The sequence below is a fragment of the Rhipicephalus microplus genome, unplaced genomic scaffold, assembly GCF_043290135.1.
Source record: "Rhipicephalus microplus isolate Deutch F79 unplaced genomic scaffold, USDA_Rmic scaffold_14, whole genome shotgun sequence".
NCBI lineage: Eukaryota > Metazoa > Arthropoda > Arachnida > Ixodida > Ixodidae > Rhipicephalus > Rhipicephalus microplus.
Window position 1 is genome coordinate 35,805,507 of NW_027464587.1, and position 27,932 is coordinate 35,833,438.

Genomic DNA, 27,932 nt, shown 5'->3' on the forward strand with positions numbered 1-27,932 from the left:
TCTCGTACAGAAATTCGTTGTAGTATGTCACGCGCTGTAAGTGCACCAGCACGGGCTGGAGGGGCTTTCGCTCGCGTCGGAACTTACTGAAAATTGGTCGCCATTAGAGTTGGCTTCCCCGTCAGTCGGTCGCAAGCAGCTCGGCGCAGTCCGTTGGCCGCAGCGGCGGACTGGCGTTTGCGCGCTGCACTCGCTTTAGTTTGTGAAAAAGGGCCGCATTACCGTCGATTTCTTCGGCACTAGCTCCAAACCTGCTCGGTCCTGTTCGTGGCGGCGGCCAAGCATACGCTCGCTCTCCTGTTCGAAGTTCGCTGGCGGCAGACACTCCGCGTGCAACGCCATGTTTAGTCTCGCGTTCGCTTGCTCGAGCTGAATGACGTCGCTCGCTTAGAAGGCGCCGACTTGATAGCGGGGCGGAGGTTCGCGGAGTTGTGGCGGCAGCTGCCGCTTCTAAGCTGTTGCGCTACGGGGATCGAAATGAGTCTTTGACGACGTGTGACAGCACGGTGAAAATATTAGCATGTCATATCTCACGTATGTTTTCATTTCACCTTGCACGTATTTCTCATATGCATTTGTATTCATCCTCTGTCACGTGTGACTCACTATTTTACATACTTATTGTGCAGCCGTGGGCACACAGCGTGCTGAAGACTCTGTGCGCTGGCGTCTGCGATGCCTGTCATCCATCTATTTCGTCAGAGCAGCTTTCGAAGGACTGTGCGAGATGTGAAGGTAAAGTGATTTGTGTGTCATATTTTAACGCTTGTTTATATATTAACGTGCACGTACTTGTCATATGCGTGAATCTCTATCTTCTGTCACGTGTGTCTAACTATTCTTACTATATTATTGTACGTGCAGCCGTGGGAACACAACAGGCTGAAGGCTACATGCGCTGGCGTCTGCAATGCCTGTCATCTGTCGCTTCCGTCGGAGGAGCTCCCAAAGAAGTGAACAAGATTTGACAACGAGACTGGGCTTGTACGCTTCACCAAGAATTCACTTAAAAGAATGGAGAAACTTCATGTGTATGTAAAAAAAATAAAAGATTTCGATGTCTCACTTTTGTCATTCGTTGTTGCCGTGACTGCGAAAGCAGTTACACATAGGTGGCTTACTACTTTTTCGCAAGTTCTTTTCTGCGCAATTTGTTGCTCACTGCGCAGAAAAACAGGCGAAAAAAGTATTAGGCCTGGCTGAAAATAAACAAAAAACAATGTTTTAACTGGGGACAAAAAGTTCATCCGATTGGAATATTTGAGTGTATCAACCATTCGTCCGGCAAGGTGTAACTGTGAGGACAAACGGTTGCCCGGTAAGGTGTGAATGTGAAGATTAACAGTTTGCCGTATAAGGAGCAGACATGAGGACTAACTGTTAGTCCTTTGAGACGAATTGCAAGACTAACGGTTACTCACTAAAGCGTAAGTGTGAGGACTAAGTGTTAGTCCCTTGAGCTTATCTGTGGGGACTAACTGTTAGACCCGGTGCCGTTAGTCCTAAAAGTGAATAATGGTTGTAGGGTTGTGCGAATATTCGAAAGTTTCGAATATTTGTCAAATATTAAATTCGCACTATTGGTATTCGATTCAAAAAAAGTGTATTCGAAAAGTTCGAATATTCGAATCACTTCGAAAATTCGACAATATCGAATATTTGATTGGATTATCATGCGGAAAATAACTATTCTTTAATATTTCCGCTGGGTTCAGAGATATTAAAACGTTGCCCAGAGGGGCGATAAGCGTTAGAAGTGCACTGAGGCACTATGTCGGCCAGCGACGTTCTGCAATCAGCAGCAAAGTTGACGTTTGTGTAAACGTATTTCATGCTTTTCGTATGCCGCCGTAACGTGCTGCACTACCACACGTTCACTATGCGGGACCTCGTGTGCAGGAACGAAGCTTAACCGTTGCCGCGTTGTCTCATCAAAACATCGCTTGATGACGCACTACTGTGCACGCGCGTGCTAAAGAAGAAACTTCGTCACCGTCGGCAAACGTTTCGATTAGAAAACATAATAAGTGACAAAAATAGTTCTAGTGGTAATTTGTACCATGACGTCGCATTTATTTCCTTTTTCGAGGAAGTTCCGCACGTGAGCAGTCGCACAGTTATACAACATAATCGAAAGCGGTTAGTCCCAACTCAAGATTTTATTGATAAGTTATGTCGTATTCCCGGCAAGTATGCGTTAAATAACTTAGACTGCATTCTAAACATATTGAATATATGAAACGGTAATCATGCGCCAACCTTTCAGTTTTATATATCTGTATATGCATATAAATATTTTTCGTGCTGGCCACCAGAGCGCATGAGTAGTAGTAGTGCGCCATGTAGTGCACATTGCTACGTTAGTAGGGTCAGTGGCGTTGGCTAGTGCTGTCAGCCGCTACGATCAGTTCTGCTAGCTTGTGTGCGGTGCACATGGTGCGGTTTTGACGCGAGCCTTTGTAAACTGTGATGGACTCGCGTCGTTAATAAGTGCCATGGCAGATAGCGGAGGTTATGACGACTCGCTTGCGAAACGGAGAAACAATCAAGACACGGCGCCGAAACGAAGGGAAAGAAGCGCTATCTGGAAGCACTTTGTGAAGACATCGTCTTCGTTAGCGCAGTGCAAGGCATGCGGCGCAACACCTAAAACGCCGACGGGTACGACTAGTCCTCTTGTTAACCACCTAAAACAGCACCCAACAGCGATGAAGGAGTACCGAATGACTGCAACAGGTGCGCCAGAAAAAGACCAGACAATGATATTTGATTTTGTGCATCGTACTGACCCTTTGTCGGAAAAGAAAACTCAAGCACTCAATGCCAAGGTGGCTGCCATGGTAGCGCTTGATTTGCAACCATATAGTTTTGTTGAAGACCGTGGATTTAAGGAACTCATGGCAGAGGCTGTGCCTAACTATCGCCTACCGTCGCGCACCACGCTTTCACGTACCCTTGTTTTGCGCTTGTTTGATGACACACGGAAGAAAGTGAAGGATGAGCTCAGCAACGTTTTTGAAGGGGGGAACATCTGCAGTCACCTTTACTAGCGACATGTGGACATCACGCGCCAACGAGAGTTATGTGAGCTTCACTTGCCACCTTCTCACTCCAAGTTTTAGGATGAAGCGGTTCATGCTTAACACTCGCCACATGGTTGTTAGCCACTCCGCCGAAAACATTGTGCAAATGCTTGTCCAGATGTGCGCGGAATGGGAAATACCGGATGGCTGCCACAAATACATCGTCACAGATAACGGACGCATCATCCGTGCCGTGGTCAGAAGGCTCCCGTGAACTGAGCGTGCGTGTTTCGCCCACAACCTGCTGCTAGCAATTCACGATGCAATCTCCAACACACCGTCAATTGACCGTCTGTGCAAGAAAGCGAGGCACATCGTGGGCCACTGTAAGCACAGCTCGTCTGCGCAAAATAGATTAGATGAGTACCAGAAGAAGATGGGCAAGGATTCACTTCGTCTGGTGCAAGATGTAGATACAAGGTGGAACAGCCAATATCTAACGCTGTCCCGCCTCTTGGACTTGATTGAAGGAGGCTGTCTCTGTTGAGCTGGCAACATCAAGTAGCAGCATTGATGGTCTCTGCTCAGCAAAATGGAAAGAGGCTCTTGAATATCTGGACGCACTGAAGCCCTTATATGATGCAACTGTGATAACCAGCGCAGACAAATACCCATCTCTTTCCACTCAGATACCAATTATTTTTGGTATGCTAAGTTGCCTCAGCAACTTTAGCGGCACAACAGGCTTTCATAAGGAACTGCAAGGTCTCTCAATACCAGATTCTCCTTATGTACCGAGGACAAAGAAGCATGCTTGGCTATGTTTTTGGACCCACGCTTCAAGTCAACGGTATTCAGAAACAACAAACAAAAGTTGGTGTGGCTGAAAGATCTGGTGCTTCAGGATGTTGTTCTATGCCCTGCTGTGGAAGTCGTGCCGCCAGCAGCAAAAGTGCAGGAGCCACAACAGTGTGTGCAGCCATCCTCTGATGTTTGGAGTGCATTTGATAATCTTGCAAATAGTCAAGTAGCAAGTAGACCACTGTCTACTTCAGAATGGAAAATTAAAACGTATTCTGAAGAAGCCCTACTGAAGAAAGACAGTGACCTATGTGACTGGTGGCGGACTGTGGGCACCTTCAGATACCCCAGACTGGCAAAGTTTTGCCCCAAGTACTTGCCCATACCAGCCACTTCAGTTCCAAGCGAGCGTGCCTTTTCGGTGGCAGGGGAGGTTGTCTCTGTTCGGAGGGAGCGCCTCCTGCCTGATCATGTGGAGCAACTCATATTCCTCCATGATAGCATGTAGTCATTATGTTTCATGATAACAGCTAGTCATTACTTGCATTGTGTTCTAAATAACAAAGCATGTTGTGTTAACCGACAGGTTGTTGTGTATTTTTTAGATGAATACATCTTAAATTATTGTTACTGTAGAGGCATTTGTCCTTTCATATTCGATATTCGATTCGATGTTCGAACATGAATATTCGTATTTGATTCCTATTCGAAAAATTTCATATTCGCACACCCCTACAAAACTCAAGAAAGGCAGCGGCACCCCTGAGATGAAAGAACACCAGAGGACTCAGCACTTGTAAAGTTGCTGCTCTCTTGCCTTGCCCGCCGTCAGACGCTCGACATGGCCCGGTGTCGCCTGGTTTGTCGCCGGACCGATGAATCGGGATGACAGCTGCCGTACCGCTGACTTTTTCGGGTCGATGACTGCCGCACCGCAGCCTTCTCAGCTCAGTGGCTTGCTTCTTCGTCGGAACAGCCGATGTATTGGCTTTTGGTCCTGTGTGTTTTCCGCAACACGACAAACTCCTTGGTGTGCAGAGCGTTCTTGGTGTGCAGAGTAGGAAACAGAGGAAGTAGGCAGAAGGTTGAGTAAAACTCAGTCTTCTGCCTACTTCCTCTGTTTCCTTGAGCAGAGCTCTCTAAGCTGTGTAGCGGCTGTTGCTGTAGAAAGAAGGGAGTGGAAAGTTGGTTGCACGGTGTCTGGTCTTTCTTGTCATGGCTGCTGCTGCTTGTTTAGGATGGAGACCTGCACCTTTCGATACATTGCAACAACACGACTTAATGTACAGGAACTTATGTACATATTTACAAGGCTCTTCACCGTTGGAACTGTCGCCTATTGCCTCGGCAGAACCGATAGTGCAGAGCACTCCTTGCTGCGACTAGAACGACCGCAAGGATTCGGGAGCCAGGTTGTAACCCCTCCGTTTCCCCTCCCAATTCTCCTCACGGCCAACTAAAACAATTTACTCTGTTTATTGGATTGACTCGAACACATTTGTTGTCGTCCTCTTTTCTCGCTCACTTATTCAAGCACTCGATCTCTTGGTCGAAGGGAGAGAGATGAAAGGACCGGTCTACACAAGACGTTTCGCGAACTTTGCGAACGCACACAATGGTGGCGCCGTTCGGCTGCGGGCCCCCTGCCATTACTGCGAGATGACTACGCTGTCCTGCATAACAGCCATCCGGTGGACTATAATCATGATGAATGGGTGCATATAAAATGTCCTCACGTCGTCTGTCGGCAATCCACTCGCCGGGAACGTCTTGCTGGTTGTTAAAAACGGTGACCGACTGCCGTCTTCTTACCATGAACTGTCGTCCTTACGCCGGGATTATCGTCTCCCGAGAATAGGCTCTTTGGGAAGCGCGCTTTTGCGACAAAGAAGACTATCATATATAATAAATCTGGTGTTACAGGATCTGAATGCATGACGAATGTATATTAGTAGTGCAAACATGATAGTCATGAGATCTGTGTCATGTTAGAGCATGACTACATGACACGCTCATGATGCGTTCGCAGCCGTCTTGCTAGTTACACATATACGACATTTGGTATTACGGGACGTGAATGGATGATGAAGGTATGTGACTGGCGCAAACACAATAATCATGAGATGCGCGTCATGTAACAACATGACCACATGTGACGCACAGGATGCGTTCGTGGCCGTTTCGCTACCTTTTTTTTTCATCTTTCCTTGGTGCATATTTTCACAATAGAATTAAAGGATTTCCAAATTCCTGAGCAGTTACTAAATGCGAGGGTGTTAAGTTTGTGTTTTTCTTTATTGATACAACTGAAAATCTTATCATCCCTAAGTAGTTTGGCAATTACCTTCCGGTGCTTGTTGGAAAACTTGCCTTAGGCAGGCTTGATGTTGGATAAGCAATCGCGTTAATTCGACCTATAAAGCGTTGTAAAACAGCGAAGAACACCCAATAGCGTCACGAGTGGGCCATCCAGCGCTCCAGTCCATTACAAAAGCTTGTTCTTGTTACCCTATTAACTGTGACGCATATCCACTTCAGCCATAATTACTTATCGTCGTCAGCCACGGCATGAATAGTTAGCACAAAATTTCTTGCAAGTGGTTAGTGGATACCACGCTTCTCTAAAGAATGACGAAAAATAGCATAGCGAATGCCGGTCTACAACTGCCCAAATTTTTTTACTAATGCCCTAGTGGATATTAGGATAGTGTGCTTGCAGTAGTTGCCCAATGAGTGTTTTGGAAAGGCTCTAAAAGGCCACTCTTCTAGCTTTTGTTGTGACTATGCTGCGCCTTCCCCGCAGGCCTGGCGTTTTTTTTTTGAACGTGCAACTCTACTATATTGTCATGTTGCTAGTGGCAAAAGGTGACGTTACAAGACGTTACGTTATCTGCGTTGTCTATATTACTACTGCAAATAAATGGCTTCCAGCGATTGAAACAATGCCTCCAAGTCCCTCATGTAGGGCTGGCATTTGCAGCAAACTATTTTTGTCAATCTGATCGAGGTCCGAAAGTGTACTGTAGTGGATGCGCAAAGTGTATGCTGTTTGTTCGCCACTTTGAATAAATATTTATTGAAACTCCTCGCAGGCAGTGCCGTGGTTAAGCGTCACACTTGTTCACTTTTCACCGGAACCGAACGGTATTGAGACAGTTCAAGCAAAGCTTTGGCCCAAATGTATATGGTGAGAAACCTAGCACCGCACTGACATGCTGTTTGGTCCGGCTGATGTTTACATATGCCACACACAAACACAAATAGAAAAACGAAAATCCCAACAGATTAATGATGATATATATACGAAGTTTAACGTCCCAAAACCACCATATGTATGAGAGAGACGCCGTAGCGGAGGGCTCCGGAAATTTCTGCCACCTGGAGTTTTTTAGCGTGCACCCAAATCTTAGCACACGCACCTCAGCGTTTTCACCTCCTTCGGAAATGCAACCTCCGCAGCCGGAATTCAATCCCGCGAACTGCGCGTCAGCAACCGAGAACCTAAGCCACTAGGCCACTGCGGCGGGGGAGGGGGAAGGTCTCAACGGCGAGATATGATCCAGCCACTTATTTATTTTGCTCCACACCGAAAATAGTACATCCACGTATGCTACCAAATAAAAATCTGCTCGCTTTACCAATTCCACTGTGCAAAGTAACACTTGCTCGCGAATACAGCGTCGAGAGACCCCGTATCCCAAGCTTACTTGTCAACCTGGCACGCTTAAAGTGAAGCTAATTATTACTTCGCAAGGCTGTCTGTAAAGTTCCTCGCATTACCGAGGTCGTTGGTATTTAGGTTGACCCTATATTAGACGCTTTATTAATCGCTTGAGCTGGTTGAGATGCGGTAGAAGTCAAAATGCGCAGCGTACACGACGTCGCTACCACTTCTGCTGCTCTATCAACCACGTGCTTCCCCTATCGACCCGCAGCAGTGGTCTAGTGGCTAAGGTACTCGGCTGCTGACCCGTACGTCGCGGGATCGAATCCCGGCTGCGGCGGCTGCATTTCCAAAGGAGGCGGAAATATTGTAGGCCCGTGTTCTCAGATTTAGGTGCACGCTAAGGAACCCCAGGTGGTCAAAATTTTCGGAGCCCTTCACTACAGTGTCTCTCATAATCATATGGTGGTTTCAGGACGTTAAACCCCACCTATTAATCAAATCATGTGCTTCCCCTATTGTTACGTGATGATGGGGACAACGACATGGCGATATTACAGGTAACACTCGCCGCCAGCGACGCACGTGGACCACATGAGAAGCAACAAGGTGAACGCATTGGCCGCGTGCGGTAGGTGCTGTTTGGTAGCAGACGACGGACCTTCTCCTAAAAGCTTGAGACATCATGTACGCCGTGGCAAAATGATGGTCACCGGCGGTGGGCCGAGTTTACTATGGATGACTTCTATGGCTTATTTCGGACTGAAATAATCTTTCACAGTCCAGTTTTCAGAAGTTTACGAGAATATTCGGCCATCTACCTTCGTTTTTTGCCGAAAATCGTCAATTCTTGAATTGCCCTTGTCATGCGCCCTTTACCAAGGTAAACGCAGCATTTCCGCTTGACGCTGTGCTGAAGTTTCTTGATTGTGGTAGCTGATCGCGTTGCTTTGTAGGAGGTGAAAGGGTGCTGGCCGCGGACTGCCTCATTTTCATCGGAATAAATGATTTCACTGGCAAAATAGCGGAAATAGTCACGCTGTACGCGCAAGCTCGAAGTTTCTTTGATCAACGGGATCGGATTGACTTCAGGATACTCTAAAGGCAACTATTATGTCGATGCTAATAGTTGAAATTGCAGTCCAGAAACCTCATAGTGTTACTTCTGTGCCCTGGAAGGGCTTCTTTTGAAATATATGTACTCACGTTTTAGTCGTCCCCGTCAAGGTAGCGCAAATCAAATTACCCGCCATAAGAAGTGGAACGTATCAAGTCCCCGTTGCCGCGCACAACGTTGCCTAGCTGTACTGCACGGTCGCCCACACTAGTGGCAACATTACGAGAGATGTGGGAGTCACAGTAGCACGAACGGGATTGAATATTTCCTGCCATTGGCTGTGAGATGGCATAGGTGTTTTTGTTAAACTAGGCTCCACTAGATGACGCCACCAGCTCATTTTCATTTCAAGCAACCGTGCATGCACTACTTTCGGTGCAGTACAAAAAAAAAAAAGCTTGAAATGAAGCTGCTTCTTGATGTGGACTAGCTTTATTTTAAGACTACAGACATGGGTGAAGAATGAGGAGTGTGCTGGGAAAACTACAAAGTGGTTTCCATAAACCAAGAAGTTCGGAAGATAATCTGTTCTCATCAATCCATTGTATTAAAATAGCGGAAAACACAAACGGGCTCCTGTGACTGGCGTTTGTAGATATCAAGGAAGCTTATGACAGTGTGATTTAGGGAGATTTGTGGTGAACAGTGGGCGCACTAGATGTGGAAAATGGAATAACTACTCTTTTAAAGGATATCTTTAAAACTAACAAGGTAGTCATAAAACAGGAAGAACAGGTTTCGACATGGGATTTCCCTTGTCCCCTTTGTTACTTATGCTCTATCTACAACTACACGCTGAATAGAGAGGAGTCGACTCGGCTTCAGCCTCTCTCTTTCCAAGCAAAGAAAACACGTTCAACAGTTATTGACAGCACTGATGCATGCAGTTGATATAGTATTATTAGACGACAACAAGGAAGATCTGAAGGCATTGATATAGATCTGCCCTAATGAGGGATACAAGTTAAATTTGAAGTTCAGTAAGAAAAAATCGGCAATTGTGGTTTTTAATGATAAGGAAGGCAGTAAGCATAAGATACAGGAAGCCACGTTAGAGATAGTGGACAAATACAAATATTTGGCGTTTGGATAAATAACAGGGCTGAGTATCTAAGGGAACACGAAATATGCGTAATGTCTAAGCGTAAGAAGAATGCAGCTGTAATGAAAAATAGGGCACTGTGGAACTTCAATGTGTATGACATTGTGAGAGGGATTTCAAAAGAGGTCAGGGTCCCAGGTTTAGCACTCGACAATGTGGTATTGTTCATAAGATCAAAGCTTCAAGCAAGATTTCAAACTGAAAAAAAACGTGACTTGCTTGAAGAGTACACGAGAATACCCCAAATCAACGGGCACAAGGTGACATGGGATGGACATCGTTCGAGGGTAGGGAAGCTAGCAGCAAGGTAGAACTTTAGGAGGGATTGAAAAAATTGGAGAGGAGCGTTGGCCTAGGAAACTTTACCGCTACTTGCTTTTCAGGTACTATTTTTCAGATACAAAATGGAATAAGCAAACTCGAAAATTATCAAGGAATTATTTATAAAACTGCAGAATACCAAGCCAAAAGAAAACATAGGTTAAGATGAAACTTAAGGAAAGAAAGAGAAGAGAGATAAGAAAATTTGAATGCTTACGAAATCATCACATGAGACCTACAAAACTTTCAAGCAAGAAAATGCAAAAGAAAGATCTACGATAATGCTGGGGATAATTCTCTGCTGTTTGAGACCAGAACGGGAGTATTGCGGACCGAGACGTACCGAGCGAAATATGAAGGCAAATACACGTAATATAGTGCGTGTGGAAAGGAGGAGGAAACAGCTGGACATCTTATAATGTTCTGTAAAGGGCGCCATCCTATAGTCCTAGATAATGACGTGGAATTTTTCAAAGCACTGTGGTTTAGGAACAGTGAAGGCCAAATATACTTTAAACGGGTAGACACAACCATGAGGGGGCTAACTGATTGGTGGCTACAATCAAGTCACGAGTGCAGTTATATCCTTTAACACATAGTGTTAGTACTTAACTTTATGGCTAGGTGGGGTGAGCGTCCCCCCGATCTAAAGGGCACATCCGACCGACCAACCGACCGACCGATCGACCTTTGTTCTCCATTTAAAAATAGAGGAGCAACGAATAGAAGCTGTCTAAAAGCCGTCTTCAATGCAACGCTTGTTGCATTGAAGAGTTCAAACGCATGGTCGGTACCATCTATGCCTTGCCGTCTCGTACGTCAAAATTCTAATTCTTCTATTCTAGACAAGCATTCTATCTCGGTAGGTAGGGCATTGCTGCTGATATTATTTTCGTTTTAGATGTTGTCATACATTGAGTTTTCACTCTGACGTAACTTGTTGTTGGACTTTAGTATCCCTTGAAAGTTGAATATCCTGTCCAGCGAGCCCGATTTTCAAGAAGGCAACTGCTCATTGTTGCGGGCCTCTTCAAACAGTGTTAGCTTTTTTTTGCGCTGCGTTGATGCACTGCTACAGGCAAGACCTCGACCATTTTCAAGGTAACTACTCTGTGACGAGGCAAGTCAGCCACTTCAAGCCAGCGCGTACTGTGTTTATAACGCGTTGGAAGGTAGCGGAGGGCGAGCAGAGACCAAAAGGCGTGACTTTGGAGTCAAACTGGCCATCTGGTGTTATAAAAGCTGTGTTTTCTCCGCCTCTCTAGTCAACCTTGACTTGCCAGTAGCCTGTCGTGAGGTCCATCGACAAAAAGTACTCAGCTTTGTGGAGTCAATATAGGGCATCGTCTAACCGTGGGTGGAAATATACGTCCTTCTTCTTAGTTTAGGCGACGACTGTGGACACAGAAACATAGGGTTCCGTTCTTCTTGACCAACAGAACGGGAGATGTCCAGGCACTCTTTGTCGGCGGGATTAAGTCGTCGCGTAGCATGTCGTCGACTTGTTTCTTAACAGCATCGCATCCTCACGTTGAAACTTGATACGGGCTCTGACGGATTGGTCAGTCACTTTCTTCTGTTATGATTCGATGCTTCGCGACTCAGGTCTGTCGAATTCTTGTCGATGACGAGAAGCAGTCCTTGAATTGCTGAAGAGCTGGTCTTGCTTGTACTTCAGAAGGTTCAGGATGATGTAGAAATCGCGTTGGGTACGTCGTTTTGTCGAAGCACTTTTGGAAGCGTTGGAGAGGGTGAAAGAATCACTGGCGTCAACGAATTCATCCATGTAGACGACCGTCGTACCCTGACGAGGTACCAGTATTCGTGGTTGAAGTTAGTCACAACTACCTTCGCTTTCCCACGAAACAGCTCGGTGAGGCTTTTTGAAACGCAAATTTGATGGTTAAGGAATCGGTGATTTTTGCCCTCAATGGCACCTGCAATGTCTGCGGGTGTTTTTGAGCCGATTGAAACGATGACGGTTCAGCAAGAAGGATGGGTGACTTGGTCTTCAAGCGCATTAAATACGTGATTCTTTGGCGTCGTGGAGATGAGCAGCGAGTTTTCTGAGGTTAGTATTATTGATCTGAACCTCAATTCGATGACAGCGCCATGTTGACTTAGGAAGTCCATCCCAAGTAGCACATCTCTGGAGCAACGTTGATGGATTGAAGAATTACAAAACTCACTAAATATGTCTGGTTATTGATAGTGACTCTCGAAGTGCATACTCCCGCCGGCGTTAGTAGATGATTTTCAACGGTCCGAATTTCTGTGCTTTGCCATGCAGTCTTTACTTTCTTCAACGCCGTCGCGAAAGGCCCACCGACGACGGTATAGCCAGCTCCAGTGTTGACAAGAGCAGTTACGGAGTTGCCGTAACGAAGTTACACATAGAGGCCGCTAGTTCGCTGTCGTGCGTTGCGGTTGAGTCGCTGCGTCGGTCATAGCTATGTCGGTTCATTCCACTGCACCCACGTTGCGTATTGGGGCCTTCTTCGGGCTGTGAAGTTTGGATGTCGAAGCCGCTTTCATCTTCAAGCGGGGGCTTTCGACTTCATTGCGGCGCCGCCATCAGTGGTGGAGAAAGATTTTTGGTAGGTCATCGTACAACAACCGCACGTCCATCGGTTGCTGCCCTTAGTTTTCCGAACATGGTATGGCCTCGAGTAGGGCCGGTGTGCTGACGGCATTGCGGTGGCGTGTAGTGGCCTGTTGACGGTGAGCGGTAAGGTCTTCGAGGTGTCCACTGCGCTCCTACGAGGTAGTCGGCGATATCTAGAGGTCGTTCACCTAGATGTTGGCACGGTGCGTTTACGTAAAAACTGCGTAGCCCCATTTTCTCGCACTGGCTGCGCCGGTAGGTGTGGCTATCTTTCCCGCAGTGGTAGCATAATGAGTGGTGGTCGGGAGCACGCTAAACGTCACTCTTGTTCGACGCGTATCGGTGGCTGGCTGGCAAGCGGTATGACTATGGTGGAGGCTGCAGTGTTTTCGGGGGTGAAACTGCTGTGATGCGGCGTCTTGGCGTAGGTATAGAGCACCTGACAACAGGCTGGTGTAGCGTAGCTCATGGCTTGTACTTGCGGCTCTGGAAGCTGAAGAACGCCAAGCGATTGCTGGATGTCTTGGCCTACGACGTCCGCGAGGGAGTCCACTTGAGACTGCGCGGCAGCTAGCGATTTTCGCAGCTCCTCTTTCAAAATCGCTCCGATCGCCTCAAGCAGGTAGGTGGTTCCTAGCGCTTGGATGTCGGCGCAGCTTGTAGCCGACAAGTTGCGTTTTTATAGCGCGTGTGCATGTAGAGCCTCTTCTCAATTGTAGATGTTTTCGGAGCAAGTTCGGTGACCGTCTTCGGCGGGTTCCTGATCAATTCGGCGAAGACTTTTTGCTTGACAGCCCTCATGAGGAAGCTCACTTTCTTCTCGTCTGTGATTGATGTTGATGTCGGCGTGACGGAAGAGCCGGGCCATCTCTTCGACAAACATATACTCGTTTTTATTGGGAGATTGCACACGTGTCACCAAGGCAGTAGCGGCACGTCCCTTGCAGGACGACACTCGTGAAGGTGCTGAGGAACGTTGTCTGAAAGAGATACTAGGCTCATCGCGTGCATTCCCGGTTCTTGAGCCATGTCGTCTTGACATCTTCTAGGTAAAACAAGTTTTTCATCTGGGTCTCAGCTGTTCAAGGTGGCGACTTGGTTGTACATCTCCAGCCAACTTTCTGGGTCTTCAAACGATGACCGCCAAAAAGTGGGAGGCTCCTTGGGAAGCCGGAGAAGAATCAGTGCTGGCTGTGTAATGTCGGTCATTCTCAGTGGAGTCGATCTAGCTTTGTCGGCGCTTAGTGTTCTCGTAAAGCAGACCGTAGATTGGCTTTAGTCCTTCCTGCCTGTGGCTGGCTCGTCACTCAGCCTTGGCGCCAACGTCCCCTTGACGGTGTGGGCTTGGCTGATAGCTGGAGGGTAGAGTTTGGTACTTGGGCCAGGAAGCACTGCTACCAGATGTCACATGGGCATGCTGTTCACGGAGACAGCAGACTATATATTCTGAAGATCAAACTGTTTATTTGGCCGAATTTGTGGCGAGGCAACTGCAGGTGAGATTATAGCAACACATGGACACTGATGGGAGTGAGACGAGCATCGGCCGTTGATCTACTGACCCGGGATGGCACGCGTCGGCATTTATATATGTTCCATTCAATATCACGGCACTATCACTAGCGGCGTTGTATGTTCCAAAAGAAACTGTTTCCGTTGTCGTCGTAATACCGTCGGAAGGTTCTACCATTATCCCGAAGGTTCTAGAGTCGGAATTCAATTGTCCATTTTGCGCCAAATTTACGATCGCACAGAAGTAGAAAACAAATATAAATGCTAACGCAAAAGTGGCCGTTTAATTAGGACATGCACCAACTAGCCCAGCAGCGAGTTATTCTAGAGTTCTTAAGTTGAGGGGCGTGTTAGAGCAAGGCAGCACTTACACGTGTGATAGCACGATAACACAATTTTAAAAAGGAAAGTGGCAATATCATTCTCAATAGTTTCCTTAATACCAGGGCCATCGCGAATGATTACTTGATTCTGTAGCCCACCATAGCCTAAACACAGACAAAATTTAAGAACACCGTTTCAGGGCGCCTTTAAACGAACGCGGTAAAGAAATTGAACAAATTGGCGTTTTTTGTTATTTTCTCTTTTTCAACGCTACATGCCTTGCGGCATATTGTTCGCACAGTGCCGATAGCACTAACTGTCTATGGCAACACAGCTGCTTCAAGCGTCTCTTAACGGCACACCATTGAAGAAAGTAAACTAGCAAGAGATGCCTCTGTGCTCTCAGTAGAACGTACTGCACAAACGTGCATAAAAAATAAACATCATCGCTTACCCATGTAAAACATCCATGGTTCACGCGAGAGGCCCTTGATGACGAGAAAAGCTGTCATGGAGAATATGCCAGCCATGGCCATCACCAAGTCAGGCAGCTTGAGCACACGACTGCAGAACCCGATGAAGAGGCCCGAGCATACGATGTCGAGCGCCCCGAAACCAGCCGCCATGTTGGAGTACATGGTGACGCTCCAATGAAAGCGCCGAAGAGAGAAGTAGAAGGAGATGCTCTTGCCGGCTGCAAAGAAAGTTATTTAGCATGGAAATAACAACGATTTCATTAAATGTTGTAACTAGCGCAAAAGAGGACTGCAAGAAATGACAAGACAGGGCGTACAAGATTAAAGGTTGCTGACCAGCAATTTGCAACTATCTCTGGGGTTTTCTCCAGCAGTTTCTTCGCATTGTAATTAAACAAATCGCATCCCGCCCAGCTTAGATGAAGCTGCTGGGTAATTGGACCTTCTAAAACCTTCCCCCTCCCCAGTCACAGAAGACATACTAAGAAGCAGACATTTATGTGGTCTATGCCCCGAAAACACCAACATCAATGACGCTGAAGCAGACATGCCGATGGACAACGTTGCTACTTTAGGTAATGCCGCGGCCTTCACGCAAGTTGACCACAGACAAGTACAGCCTAATTGCTTAGCGCCTGAATCACACATATCCTGAGGTAAAATGATGACGACAAGGAAGATTGCCTAAAAAAGTGAGCCCTTATCCCGAACGAATTGCGTTGGTGCAGCTCGTCAACGGATCATTGTTTCTCGCCACTTTGCCTTGGTTCGAGAATCACGAACACGTGCTCCCTACTTCGGAAATCTTTGCTCAGAAATCGAAGGTGTGCTTGGGGGGCCCGAGTTTGAAGGAAAAAAAAGCGGAACAAACGCTCTCGTGCAGAGCTCATTTTCTCGGTGAAACGTGCACAACATATATTGAGGAGGCATTGAAGCTGTTCTGGATTGTAAGCACAAATATGAATGACGAAGGCAGAGCTGGAAATTTTTGAAAACACGTCGCTGAAGGCGTGTATGATCAGGAACAAAAACTTGAGCACTCCTTCCAAATTCAGGCCAAATTAGTGATTCGAGGCACTAAAAATCAGAATAATTTTACACCAGAGCATGAAGTTACTGTAATTTCCCAGCAGGCCCATGAACTCATTCATTACCTGTGCCTGCAGCAGAATTGCCACAGGTCACTACTTTTCGCCAAATTAATGAATTTGGGAAGGCCGTGGTGACTCTAAATAATGAATGCGGACATAGAAATGTTTGGCAATTTTTGACATAAGCCTCGACTCAGCTATGCATTGTATTTTCAGTGTCTTCGAAACAAGTGAACAAGTATTTCTCTATTCTTTTGAATTCCAGGACTCACCAGTAGGAGGAAAACTTTACGCGCAATTCAGTACATTTCGCCTGTTTCTCGTGTGTATCTCCTCAATTCACTGAAATCCCCGAGGAACTGGCACGCTGGTGCATCCGCTAGCAACCTCCCGGCAAAATTTCGGTCATGAAGCGGAACTCTCGCAACCCGCAAGGTGGTGGCCTGCACTAAGTTTTTTAGGTGTTTTAAGACCATTGGGCTCCTTTACACTTTGGCATGTTAAGCAGCTAGAGGGCGGTTAGGCCACGTGTTCCGACCACTGTTCTAACTGTAAAATCTAAATAGTTTGTCAATTTCTTTCCTCCTGTAGTGCACCTCATTCGGTATGTAGAGTTTAAATTTCTTATTAACATTTTTTTCAGGCCAGCCAAGAAGTCGGCTTCTTTGTATAGCCTTCATACGCTGCACTGATGCGAATGTGCAGCGTAAGCATGAAAACGTGGTGCGGGCATTGCGATGGTTACGCAGCGCTTTCGAATTTAATACCGTTGTTTTTTTAACTAATGGCATCTTCGGCTGAAGTGCACAGGCACCGTGATGGTGGAAGGGAGGTTACGTCAAACACCACCCGAGTTTTACTCCCATCTACGGGCCAGTCAAACGTGTGAACGATGTGAACCACAAGACTCAAATTTACGACAGCAGCGCCCTCTGCGAGAGGTGCCATTCAGCAGACGACGATTTCCAGCGGCCTATTTGTACTGAAAATAAAACAGCAAACGACAGAAAACCAGACAGTGAGACAGACTTGCAAGAAGCTACGTGTCCAGTAGGTAAACGTCTGTTGTCTAAGTGTTGTGCTGCTTCCGTTCTGTACCACGTCAGCGAGGGTGACGGCAATTTTTTATCGCCTTGGGTGTCCAATGCAATCCAGGCAGCAAAAGTAGCCTTGTGCGAGTTAGGTCACAAGATATAAGCTCGTGCACGTTTTCCGTCCCGTTCAGCCATGTAGTGCGGCAGCGCCAGCTGTAAATTGTGCCTGCATTGATGGAACGTTACCATGTATTCTGCCAGCGCCCGCGGGCTGATGGGATTGCACCACGCTCGAACGTCGACCTCCGCGCTGCCGCGGTGGCGTACACTGCACGGTGGTGCGCATTCGGCCTAGACTAACATGCGGCACCACACGCGTAGTGCCCAGACAAACGTACGACACCGCACGAGTGCACAACAAACGCGACCGGCGCCACCTGCTGAAGATTCCATTAGTTATTCGAATATCAAACACATGATTCCACTGAAATGAAATTTTCTAAACTTAGGAAGGCTACGCACGCCTTCCCTTTCTTGATGTAGCGACTTATTCTCCTGCATTCGATACAACTAAAACCACAGCAAACTTTTCTTTTGCGGTGATAGCATTCAGGGACGCTGCTGATAAATGCATGCCTTTTCTCGGGGCTCCCATGATGAAGCGGGTGGTGCAATTGACATGACAGAACATCAATATCATCAAGGGGTTACAGATGTTACTATACTCCACGGGACTATACATACTAAGCAGGTTTATTGATAGGCACGCCGCATATGTAGAGTGGCAATGTTCTTGGCAAAACTTGAAAGGAATGGCAACCACTGACGAATTCTCGCTCGTCGTCTGCCGAATTACACTCCTAATTCAGTGCCAGCTCCGGACTGCAGTCCTGAGCCACTAACGGTGTTGCAGACCACAACGTCTGGATTTTGCCCAAACAGGTCTCTAATGCAATTGGCATCATCGATTGAAACTGGGACAACTTTTTGTCAGGTTTGGTAAATGGCACAACAATTTGTGGTTTCGTGCCAACAGTTCACGCTCCCAAAGCATTGTACCAGGACATGCCGGTGGCTGAATGGAAGTCCTTTCCAAGCACATCTTGGCACAAATCAGGCCGACAAAAAAAAATTTTAACCCGGGAGCCGCCATCCTACAATGGCAAGCAGATTGAAAAGTTCCCCTTGTTTCTCACGCACAAATGACGCACGAAGCGTACTCACAGGTACAGATGAACACGAATAAGCGCCTCAGTTTTTACTTCGTTGTGGCTAAAAAGCGCATCCTTTTCGCAAATGAAGGATGTGCGATGAGTGCATTGACCTTTGTGTGCCCGGTAACAACGCAATCGTTCCGGTGAAAGACCAAGGCGTAGGATTGTCCCAACAGCGAGATAAGTCAGTTCACGCGTGAGTGCCTACTCCCCCTCTCCACGGGGCAAAGTACGAGTGTGTGATGAAAGGGTGCGCGTCTGTGTCGTGACACGCGCTCATTGCACCATCTCGCTGATAATGCTTTTGAAAACACAATAGCTTCCCCGAGATGCCCATGACCAGCGGTAAGCAATATATAAATAGCTTGCCGTTCCAACATTGAAGTACGTGTTCCTTCGTGGCTCGGGCGCCAACGCCTTGTGCTCACAACCAGCAGGGCGAACGTTGCATTCCGCGCGCCATAGTCTTTTTTTCTAGGTTATTTTTCTTTCTTGCGTTTTCTAATATATATATATATATATATATCTATATATATATATATATATATATATATATATATATATATATATATATATATATATATATATATAAGGGAAAGAAGTGTATACCTAAGGGCTCGTTTTTCCGTGTTTTAACACAATATTAATGAGATATAACAGACAGTAATGCCAAGGAATGTACAGGGGAAGTTATTAGAACCAATGGAATGTAAATAAGAACAAAGAAAAGTGGATGAAAAAATAAGTGAATGATCACGGCTGGTTATTTTTTCATGCACTTTTCTTTCTTCTTATCTACATTCCATTGGTTCTAATAACTTCCCCTGTACATTTCTTGGCATTACTGTCTGTTATATCTCATATATATATATATATATATATATATATATATATATATATATATATATATATATATATAAAGTGGATGATGGTGACGCTGATCGAAAATCCAGCCGACAGTTTCATGTGTTGCGATCGCAATACCAACATATTGGGCGCATTTTCAACACACACACACACACACACACACACACACACACACATATATATATATATATATATATATATATATATATATATATATATATATATATATATATATATATATATATATATATATATATATATATATATATGACGTATGAAGCCATGATAGTACAGGTGGATGAGTTCGCTGACGACTGCATTATTTACCGTCCAATCAAGAACAGTGAAGATCACCTGTCACTCCAAAACGACCTCGACGTAATTAATGGTTGGTGTAGTGCATGGCTGATGACACTAAATGTCTCAAAATGCAAAGTAATGTCGTTCACACGTAAACCTAGCATATCCGAATTCTCTTACAGTATTAATCATTCCATTCTATCGACTGCAACAAAATATCGGTACTTGGGCGTAATACTGACACTTAATCTATCCTGGTCCGACCACATTACGGCAATCTCTGCCAGCGCCTCGAAATCACTAGGTTTCTTGAGACGTAACTTGAAAGCTGCACCATCAGGCATTCGCAAATTATCTTACTTGACACTGGTTCGCCCTCAACTAGAATATGCCTGTTCGATTTGGTCTCCCCATCAAAAATACTTAATTGACTCATTGGAAAGAATCCAGAATAGAGCAAGCCGCTTCATTGCCAATAACTACAGTCCGCATTCTAGTATATCACAAATCAAACAGGAACTTTCACTCCCACTCTTGAACATTCGTCGCGACGTTGCCATGCTGTCATTCTTTCATAAAATTACCCATTCTTCCCGAATCACCGTTACTGGTCTGCAAAAACCATATCTCACTTCACGTAGACTACACAATCATCTTAGCTATTCCCGTGTATACGGCTCAACAAACGCGTTCAATCAGTCCGCACTTCCACGTGCTATCCGTCTGTGGAACAGTTTGCCTGACGACAATGCATCCCAGACAAACTTTGAAACATTCTGTCATATCTTATCAAGCCACTTCACAAGCCTCAGCAAGTAGATGCCGTATCATAATTCATTGGTCCGTATTGGTTCATTTTTGTGATTGTCACATTCATGTGCGCGAGGATTCTGCCTTGTGGCCGCTGCATGCGCAGGAAATACAGTGTTTCGCCCACGGTTACTATGCGTGTATCTTTTGTACGTGTTGAACTTTTGTACATGTTGGTGCTTTTTGTTTGACTTATTATTTTCCAATTGTTTCTTTTGTATTTGTTTTAGTTTGAGATGTATATAAGTATTGCGCCCCTTACTCAACTGTTTCTTTTGTACTTTTTTTTCATTTTTAGGTGTCTATATGTATCCCCTTCTTCCTCAATTGTCTGTCTTGTATAATTTTTTCCAGTTTATTTGTATATATGTATAGCCCCCCTTACTCAATGCCCCCCATGGGGCCTGTAAGGTACTTTGAAATAAATAAATAAATAAATAAGACGTCAGAACGGAATAGACATGGAGTATAAGTCAAGCTACGTCTGCTAGTTATAAATAGCGTCACACGAGTCGGCAGGATGAAGACCTGGCCGCCGCTCATCAGCCTCACGTGATTCACAAAGCCACCGGATGCGCCTCAACTGAATAGCGACCACAGAAGAGGTAGTCTCAGGCGCATGCCGTTACCGGCATCATGACAGAACCATCCATCGACTGACCTTCCCATCCCCAAGTACACCGAAGCAGCGGACGATGGACTTGTACAGGACTGGTTCGACCTGTTCGAGCTCCACAGTACCACTGTATCTTGGTCGGAACAGGAAATGGTTACGAACTCCAGTGACTACGTCACCGGTGAAGCATTTAAAATTTACCGTAGCCAAATATTCAAGAACAACGAGTCTTGGCTAAAGATAAAGGAAGAAATGATCACCTGGGTTCAAGACTATAATGAAGACTCGATTAAAACACGCACTCTCAGTGCATTCGAACTCAGTCATCGCTGTCATAAGCAGCCTTCACGCATTCGAGCACAGTGCATGAATTTAATATTCCTGTCAGGTGAAGTTAGCCACATGCTCACAGAAAGACCACATGGACGTTTTCCCATTTACCACCTGGTCTTCCGTCTCTTGGCCCCTTGATTGCTCACTTCGCCCACCTAATGCCTAAAACACTCACTATAGCCGGAATAGAACAGAGGAATTTATCGGGTATTCGACCGTGCCCAGACTCTTCAATACAGATTCGCGCATTAGATGAGCTCAACTCTTGAGTTGCGCGGACGGACCGACATTTACAAGTATCATCTGACGAAATTTCTCCTGTCACGGTGTCGATGTCCAGTGTCCCGCCAACTGAGAGTGCAAACAAGACAGGATGTTCAGAAGCATCACCTCTCAGGCATTGCCGTGAACCAAAGGCGTCCCTTAAGAACGGCGTTACAAAAGCCTCCGAAGATCTTTCTGTTAATTCTAGCCCACAACCTTCTTTGCCTGACAAGAATCATGAAGACTCAATGAGTACCCACTGTTTATTGGTCACATCAAGTTGGGAAGAAAATCAGGCTCATGTTAATAAAAGAAAACTACCTCGTCAGATTCCGCAACTACAGCAGTTACATGAACTAGCACGACGACAAACTAAAAATGACATCAAAAGCACAGTTACGACTTACGGAAGGTCGTCAGAAACGGAACTAACTTGAGAAAAGACAAAGTCAATATCAGAGCTATCTTCGCAGAAAGAAACGCCAAGGAAATCTTCTACACGAAATATCCGAACAACGAGCACGATGCGATCAACGGCGCCAACGCCACAGAAAACTACTAAAGAGACTGAACGTTATCCTTTGTACAAAGCACTAACAAAGACATGATTCGTTTAATTTCATTTCTTGTTCACGCAGGCTGGGAGCACTGATTTTGTCTCAGCCGGGACACAGAATACAGTGCGTACGACATTCGACCTTCAAATGCTACAAGGACTTCCAACCTTGTTCGCTCTTCGCAGCTGCTCAAGTCGCGTCATGGTCAGTGCAGTTTTGCAAGACGCGGTTACCTTCTCCTGAATGCCACAGCCAGCCTCGGCCACCAGAACTTTCCTAATTTCCGGATGGCTATGCTCTTTTCTGCAGTTTTGCGAGTTTACGGAACACCACTGGCCCATGAAACCAATTGTGTTTTTTGGCATTTGTGACTACTGAACCTCTCCTTGTTCACTTTTTCTTGTTCGCAACTCATGCTTTTTTCGGGGAGACGGGGAATCATGTGACGTATGAAGCCATGGTAGTAAAGGTGGATGAGGAAAAAGTGAGAACGGAATAAACAAGGCGTATGAGCCAGGCCACGTTTCCCAGTCATCATAGCGTCACACACACACACACACACACACACACACACACACACACACACACACACACACACATACACACGCACACGCACACGCACACGCACACACACACACACACACACACACACACACACACACACACACACACACACACACATATGTAAGGGAAAGAAGTGTATACCTAAGGGCTCGTTTTTTTGTTTTTACACAATGTTAATGAGATGTAACAGACAATAATAACAAGGAATGTATAGGGAGAGTTATTAGAACGATTGTAATGTAAATAAGAAGAAAGAAAAGTGGGTGAAAAATAACCTACCGTGAGCAGGAACGAAAAGTGGATCGGAAAGTATATGTATATATATATATATATATATATATATATATATATATATATATATATATATATATATATATATATATATATATATATATACAGGTGGCACTGACTGACACTCCCACGTTTCAAATTCACATGCAAACACAATAAAGTGCCACCGAGATATCTGAGTGGTAGAGCATCGCACGCGTTATACGAAGGCCGTAGGTTCGATTCCTGCTCACGGCAAGTTATATTTTCACCCACTTTTCTTTCTTCTCATTTACATTAAATTAGTTCTAATATATTCTCCTATACATTCCTTGTCTGTAAGATCTCATTATTTTTGTGTCAAAACACGGAAAAACGAGCCCCTAGATATACACTTTTTTTCCTTATTCATTAACGAGGGTCTCGTACTGGCAAACTTGGTGCCGTTAGGCTGTGTACGAGAGACTATTGGTCAGCTGCCAGCTGGTAATAAGTTCACGTGCTACGGGACGCCATACAGGCTCATAGAAAGAGCATACCACACTCGCCGCCGTGGCTACAGGTGGCGATGACTGACACTACGACGTTTGAAGTTCACATATAAACCCAATAAAGTGGCTGGGGGAATGGCAGCTGTGATAGCTCAGTATTAGAACATCGAACGCGTTATTAGAAGGTCGTAGGTTCGATTCCTGCTCACGGCAATTTATTTCTTAACCCACTTTTATTTCTTCCTATTTACATTATATTACTCCTAATAACTTCCCTTATACATTCTTTGGCATTATTGTCTGTTAAATCTCATTAATAATGTGTCAAAACACGGAAAAACGAGCCCCAAGGTATACACTTCTTTCCCTTATATATATATATTTATGTATATATATAAATATATATATATATATATATATATATATATATATATATATATATATATATATATATATGTAGAGTGAATGATGGTTGATGGTGACGCCACTGCAAAATACAGCCGACAGTTTCATGTATTTGCAATCGCAGTACCAACATATTTGGCACATTCTCGATATATTGTATCGTTGATACGTTCAGTTTAAATTCGTTTTGTGCTCTTGAATTTTTTTTAAAAAATGGTGTCACGTTGTGTGCAAGAAAAATAAAGGTCTATATATATAGTATTTTTCTACTTTTTTTTTTAATCTTGAAGAAGCAATTTTAGCCTGCAACTATGGATTTGTTTTTTCGAAATCAAAGCTGTATATCGACCTAAATTTATAATGGAACTGCACAAAAAATGAAGCAATTCCTTACTTAGCCTAACTACATAAGATGCATGCACAGCTGTTTTATATTAGTTGCAAGGGCTTTATTGCGTTACAAAACAGCACCTAGTTACGGAAAAAGCCCTCAACTTATTCTCCATTCTTTTTACCAGTACGAGAGCAGTGGCAGTTAGACCAAAAGCTGCGGCTAGAATGCGGTTTCTGAAATTAGGAGACAAAAGAAAAGAATGGTGAAATTGATGGTTTAAACAGCGAAAATACGAAAGAGAAGACAAATGCACTTGATTTATGAGAAAAGCTAATACCTCAGGCCTCAATTAAGTTCATGAATCGGACGCAGCAGTTGTAAACGCAACAACAGCATGCATTTAGCGAGATTATGTCGATGTGGCTTGCCGTCATTCATCAGCAATTTTCATAAGGCCTGAAATTCAGGCATAACTGACGCGTTCGTCCTTATCTTCACGAATCAAAAAGATAGGAAGAAGCTGAAACGGTTGAAGTGTGAGGAGACCTCAGACAGAGCCACTGGTCTGAACACAACAGGCAGAGGCGCAGATTTTGTACCACATCTGGAAATAAGATACCCCACGAAATTTTCTCTGCGTAGTTTTTGAAGTGTCCCTCTGTACCGCCTGCATGGGGCATTTTTGTTTTAGAAATTTCGCAAAAGAATTTCAACTTGGTGCCCTCGTGTGAAAATGGGACGGGCGTCCCACTCTTTGGAAGACCCTACTTGAGTCGATGGGACAAATGCGCCCCACTTTTCTCTCGCAAACTAATGGTGATATTTTGGTGAAACTTGCTTCATACTATTTCCAAGTGTGCTATTTAGGAAGCGCTCAGGCATAATTTTGCTTATTATGTGAGAAATAATGACGAACACACAAAGGGTTATTATCTGTACGTGTCATCAAAAGTGGTTTGTTTGATGTTCAGTAGATTTGTTGACTGGCGGAACACGGAGAGGCTTTGACCTGCAGTGGACGTAGTCAGGCTGATGAAGAAGATGATGAAACTTGTTAACTGATTGGGCGATTGCACTTGTCATATTTAACTATTTTTTACCGCATGAAATACATATCAGGAATCACCCCTAAATCCTAGTAGAGGCAGTAAAAGATTACTCTATATGTACACGCTCATGACCTGAGGAGGGTAAATAATTACCGCCCTTACTACGTTGAAAACCTTGATAAGCACGACACTAAATTTTTACTTCGACTTGTAGGTATTAAAAAAACAGGAAAAAGAATGCGCTGGAGGACAAACAGCTTACCACCTTTTACCGCGAAAGCTGTTATGACATCAAAACTAGGGTCGCGTGCTCTAGTTGTCCGCGTTCGCCATCGTCTGTGTCCCTAACCACCATCGTGCGAAATAAAAAAAAGCTACGCATATGAAAAACACCGAGGACACAATGGGATTCAAACTCTGGTGCCCTGCGTGCTGGGTCAGTGTTATAAAACAAAGCCAGCTCGATGCTTGGACCTTCAGCGCAAACTAGCCTCATGGAGGCTTGATATCGGAAAAGTAATCACGTTAAAGTGAGTAATTGCCCGTTTCACACACAAAAATTACGATGATTTATGACGTAGTGGGTACCGCCAGGCGTGCTTGTAGCAATTGCCCAAAGAGTGTTAAAGAAATGCTCTGAAGGGATCTTCTTCAGCTTTCGTTGCGACTGTGCTGCGCGTTTAGGGGCGAAGCTCCTCTTAGCCTAGCCTTCGCCTGGGTAACGCGTAACCGACAGAAGGGATGAGAAAAAAAATGAAGGCTGTATCTCTCAAACAGTATATTAAACGGTGCTGTCTCATAGAAGAACATACAAACTGCAAATGAGTGAAGATATTCTAAATGGCGCAGTACCGCTAGTCTGATAGGGAGCCTTCATGTGCGCGCGTCTCCATGTTATAAAGTGGTATCAGCCTTTGACCCACCACTTTCTGTCGCCCGCTCAAAAACAATGTTGTCAGTCCTGGTTTCCATAGCAACGAAGACCATGTTGGTTTTCACGGCGAGGCGTTCCTGCTCCGCCGCACTGCCCTAGCTGCATGTTGGCGAGGGTGTGGAGACTGCGGTATGAGCTGCGTTTGACTACACCATAGACCTATACTTTGTTTCACCACCTTAGTTCAGCAGTACCAAAGCTACGGGGTGTAAGAAAATCACATGCTTGCGCAGTGAAACATCATCCCAGGTACAGAAGCCTTGAAATTTGCAGGGTTGTCTAAAATTGGCGTTTGTTTGGTCTGTGTTAAGCCACAACGATACGCAATACGTTTTCTTCATCGCACTTATTTCCTATACATCTAATTATTTGTGCCAGTTACCGGTGGTAACTATGGTCACAAATCAACAAGGCAACATCTATGCAGAAGCGACCACCCACTTCGATCCAAACTTGTTCCTGAGAAACGCCCACAGCACTGACAGCAAGAAATAAATGGCGAATCAGTCATCGATTCGTTTCAACCTACTCTGAGGATGAAGCATCAGGTATGTTTTGCCGTTATAGCCAGATATGTTCCTCGCGTAGCCGTATTCGGTAAGCCTTACCCGCCGAGGCCAAGGCTTGTGCTGTGTCGCCAGACCAAGAACGCTGCATCTCAAAATATCGGACATGCAACCTCGCACAATCTTCCGCGTGCGCCGAATGCTCCTTCCGTGAAACAAAACAGAATAGAAAAGAAACATTGCAGCGACAGATGGGAAATACGGGTCGAAAAAGAAGCAGTCATGCCAAAGCCATGAACAACGTCGGAAAGCCACAAAGTGAAGCTGTTCGCAGGAATGAGGGTCTGCTGACCTTTCGTAGAGCCACAGATCCTATAGTTATGACACCAAACTTTCTGAAGTTGAAGAGAATTGGCTTGTTTGACAGTTTTACTTATTTTTAAAGTTAGTAAACCACCCATGTTACATGCAGTGGGTGTGCAAGGACAAGCCAGCGAACATACGCCGTAAAGACGGTGAGCAGAGGGCATGGCGCGGAGGAATACATGAGAAGGGGCTAATCACCTTTCCTAATGGCTGGGGGTCCTGCAGCCTCCACAGTTCTGTAGGGAACATTTGAAACGGAGTATGGCTTCCGCTACGACACCATCCTCACGCCAAGCACACCTACAGAACTTTTCAGTGTAAATGCGAGGGTGCTGCGTGCCGGAAAGCAAAACCTTCTGCAGACTAATCCGCTTCCCGACTTGCTCTAGCCAGCGTAAACGCTCGATTACACAGGTGAATCGAGATTGTTTGGAACCTGCTACTTCTTCACGTATTTTCGAGGTAAGTACCTGTTGTATTGCGAGTGAATTGAGTATATCGCCTCATGTTTTGTGAAATTATTGGCTTTTTCGTGTGACAAAAAGCAGTTCTAGTAATGTAAACATAACTTGCACAGTGAAAAATAGATCATGCTTCGTTCGGCTAAGTCGAAATTTGCAAGCAAAAGCTGGTTAACTCGAGTATGCTTGCTTATCCTCAAAGTGCAAGACGCACAAAGGTCACTGCAGTCGTTGCACAGTCTCCGTTTGCGAAAAGGGCGCGCTCTTCAGACACAGTGAAGTAACAACTGATACGTATTCGCACGCATCTGTACCTGTGAGTACGTTTCGTGCGTCATTTGTGTGGGAGCAATGCGGGGCGCGTTTCTATTTGCCTGCCATTCTGCACACGATCTTTTAATTTGTTGCTATGACATTCATTGTTTCGCCTTTGTGGCAAAGCTGTGAGTTTTTTATATGAACAGTGCTCTTTCAGAGATAAGCTGTGACATTTGTTAGTCCGCGCTTGTCCTGTTTGTACC

The 27,932-nt window shown here is 45.2% G+C and overlaps 1 protein-coding gene across 2 annotated transcripts in view; it reads right to left on the reverse strand.

Annotated features, from left to right (window-relative positions):
• LOC119181372 (putative peptidoglycan muropeptide transporter SLC46) overlaps window positions 1–27,932 on the reverse strand; it is a 187,603-nt gene that overhangs the window by 79,024 nt on the left and 80,647 nt on the right. For both annotated transcript variants that reach the window (XM_037432592.2, XM_037432591.2), the window contains exon 2: window positions 14,924–15,163. In XM_037432592.2, the coding sequence (XP_037288489.2) occupies window positions 14,924–15,163 (240 nt within the window). The remainder of the gene's footprint in view (window positions 1–14,923; window positions 15,164–27,932) is intronic.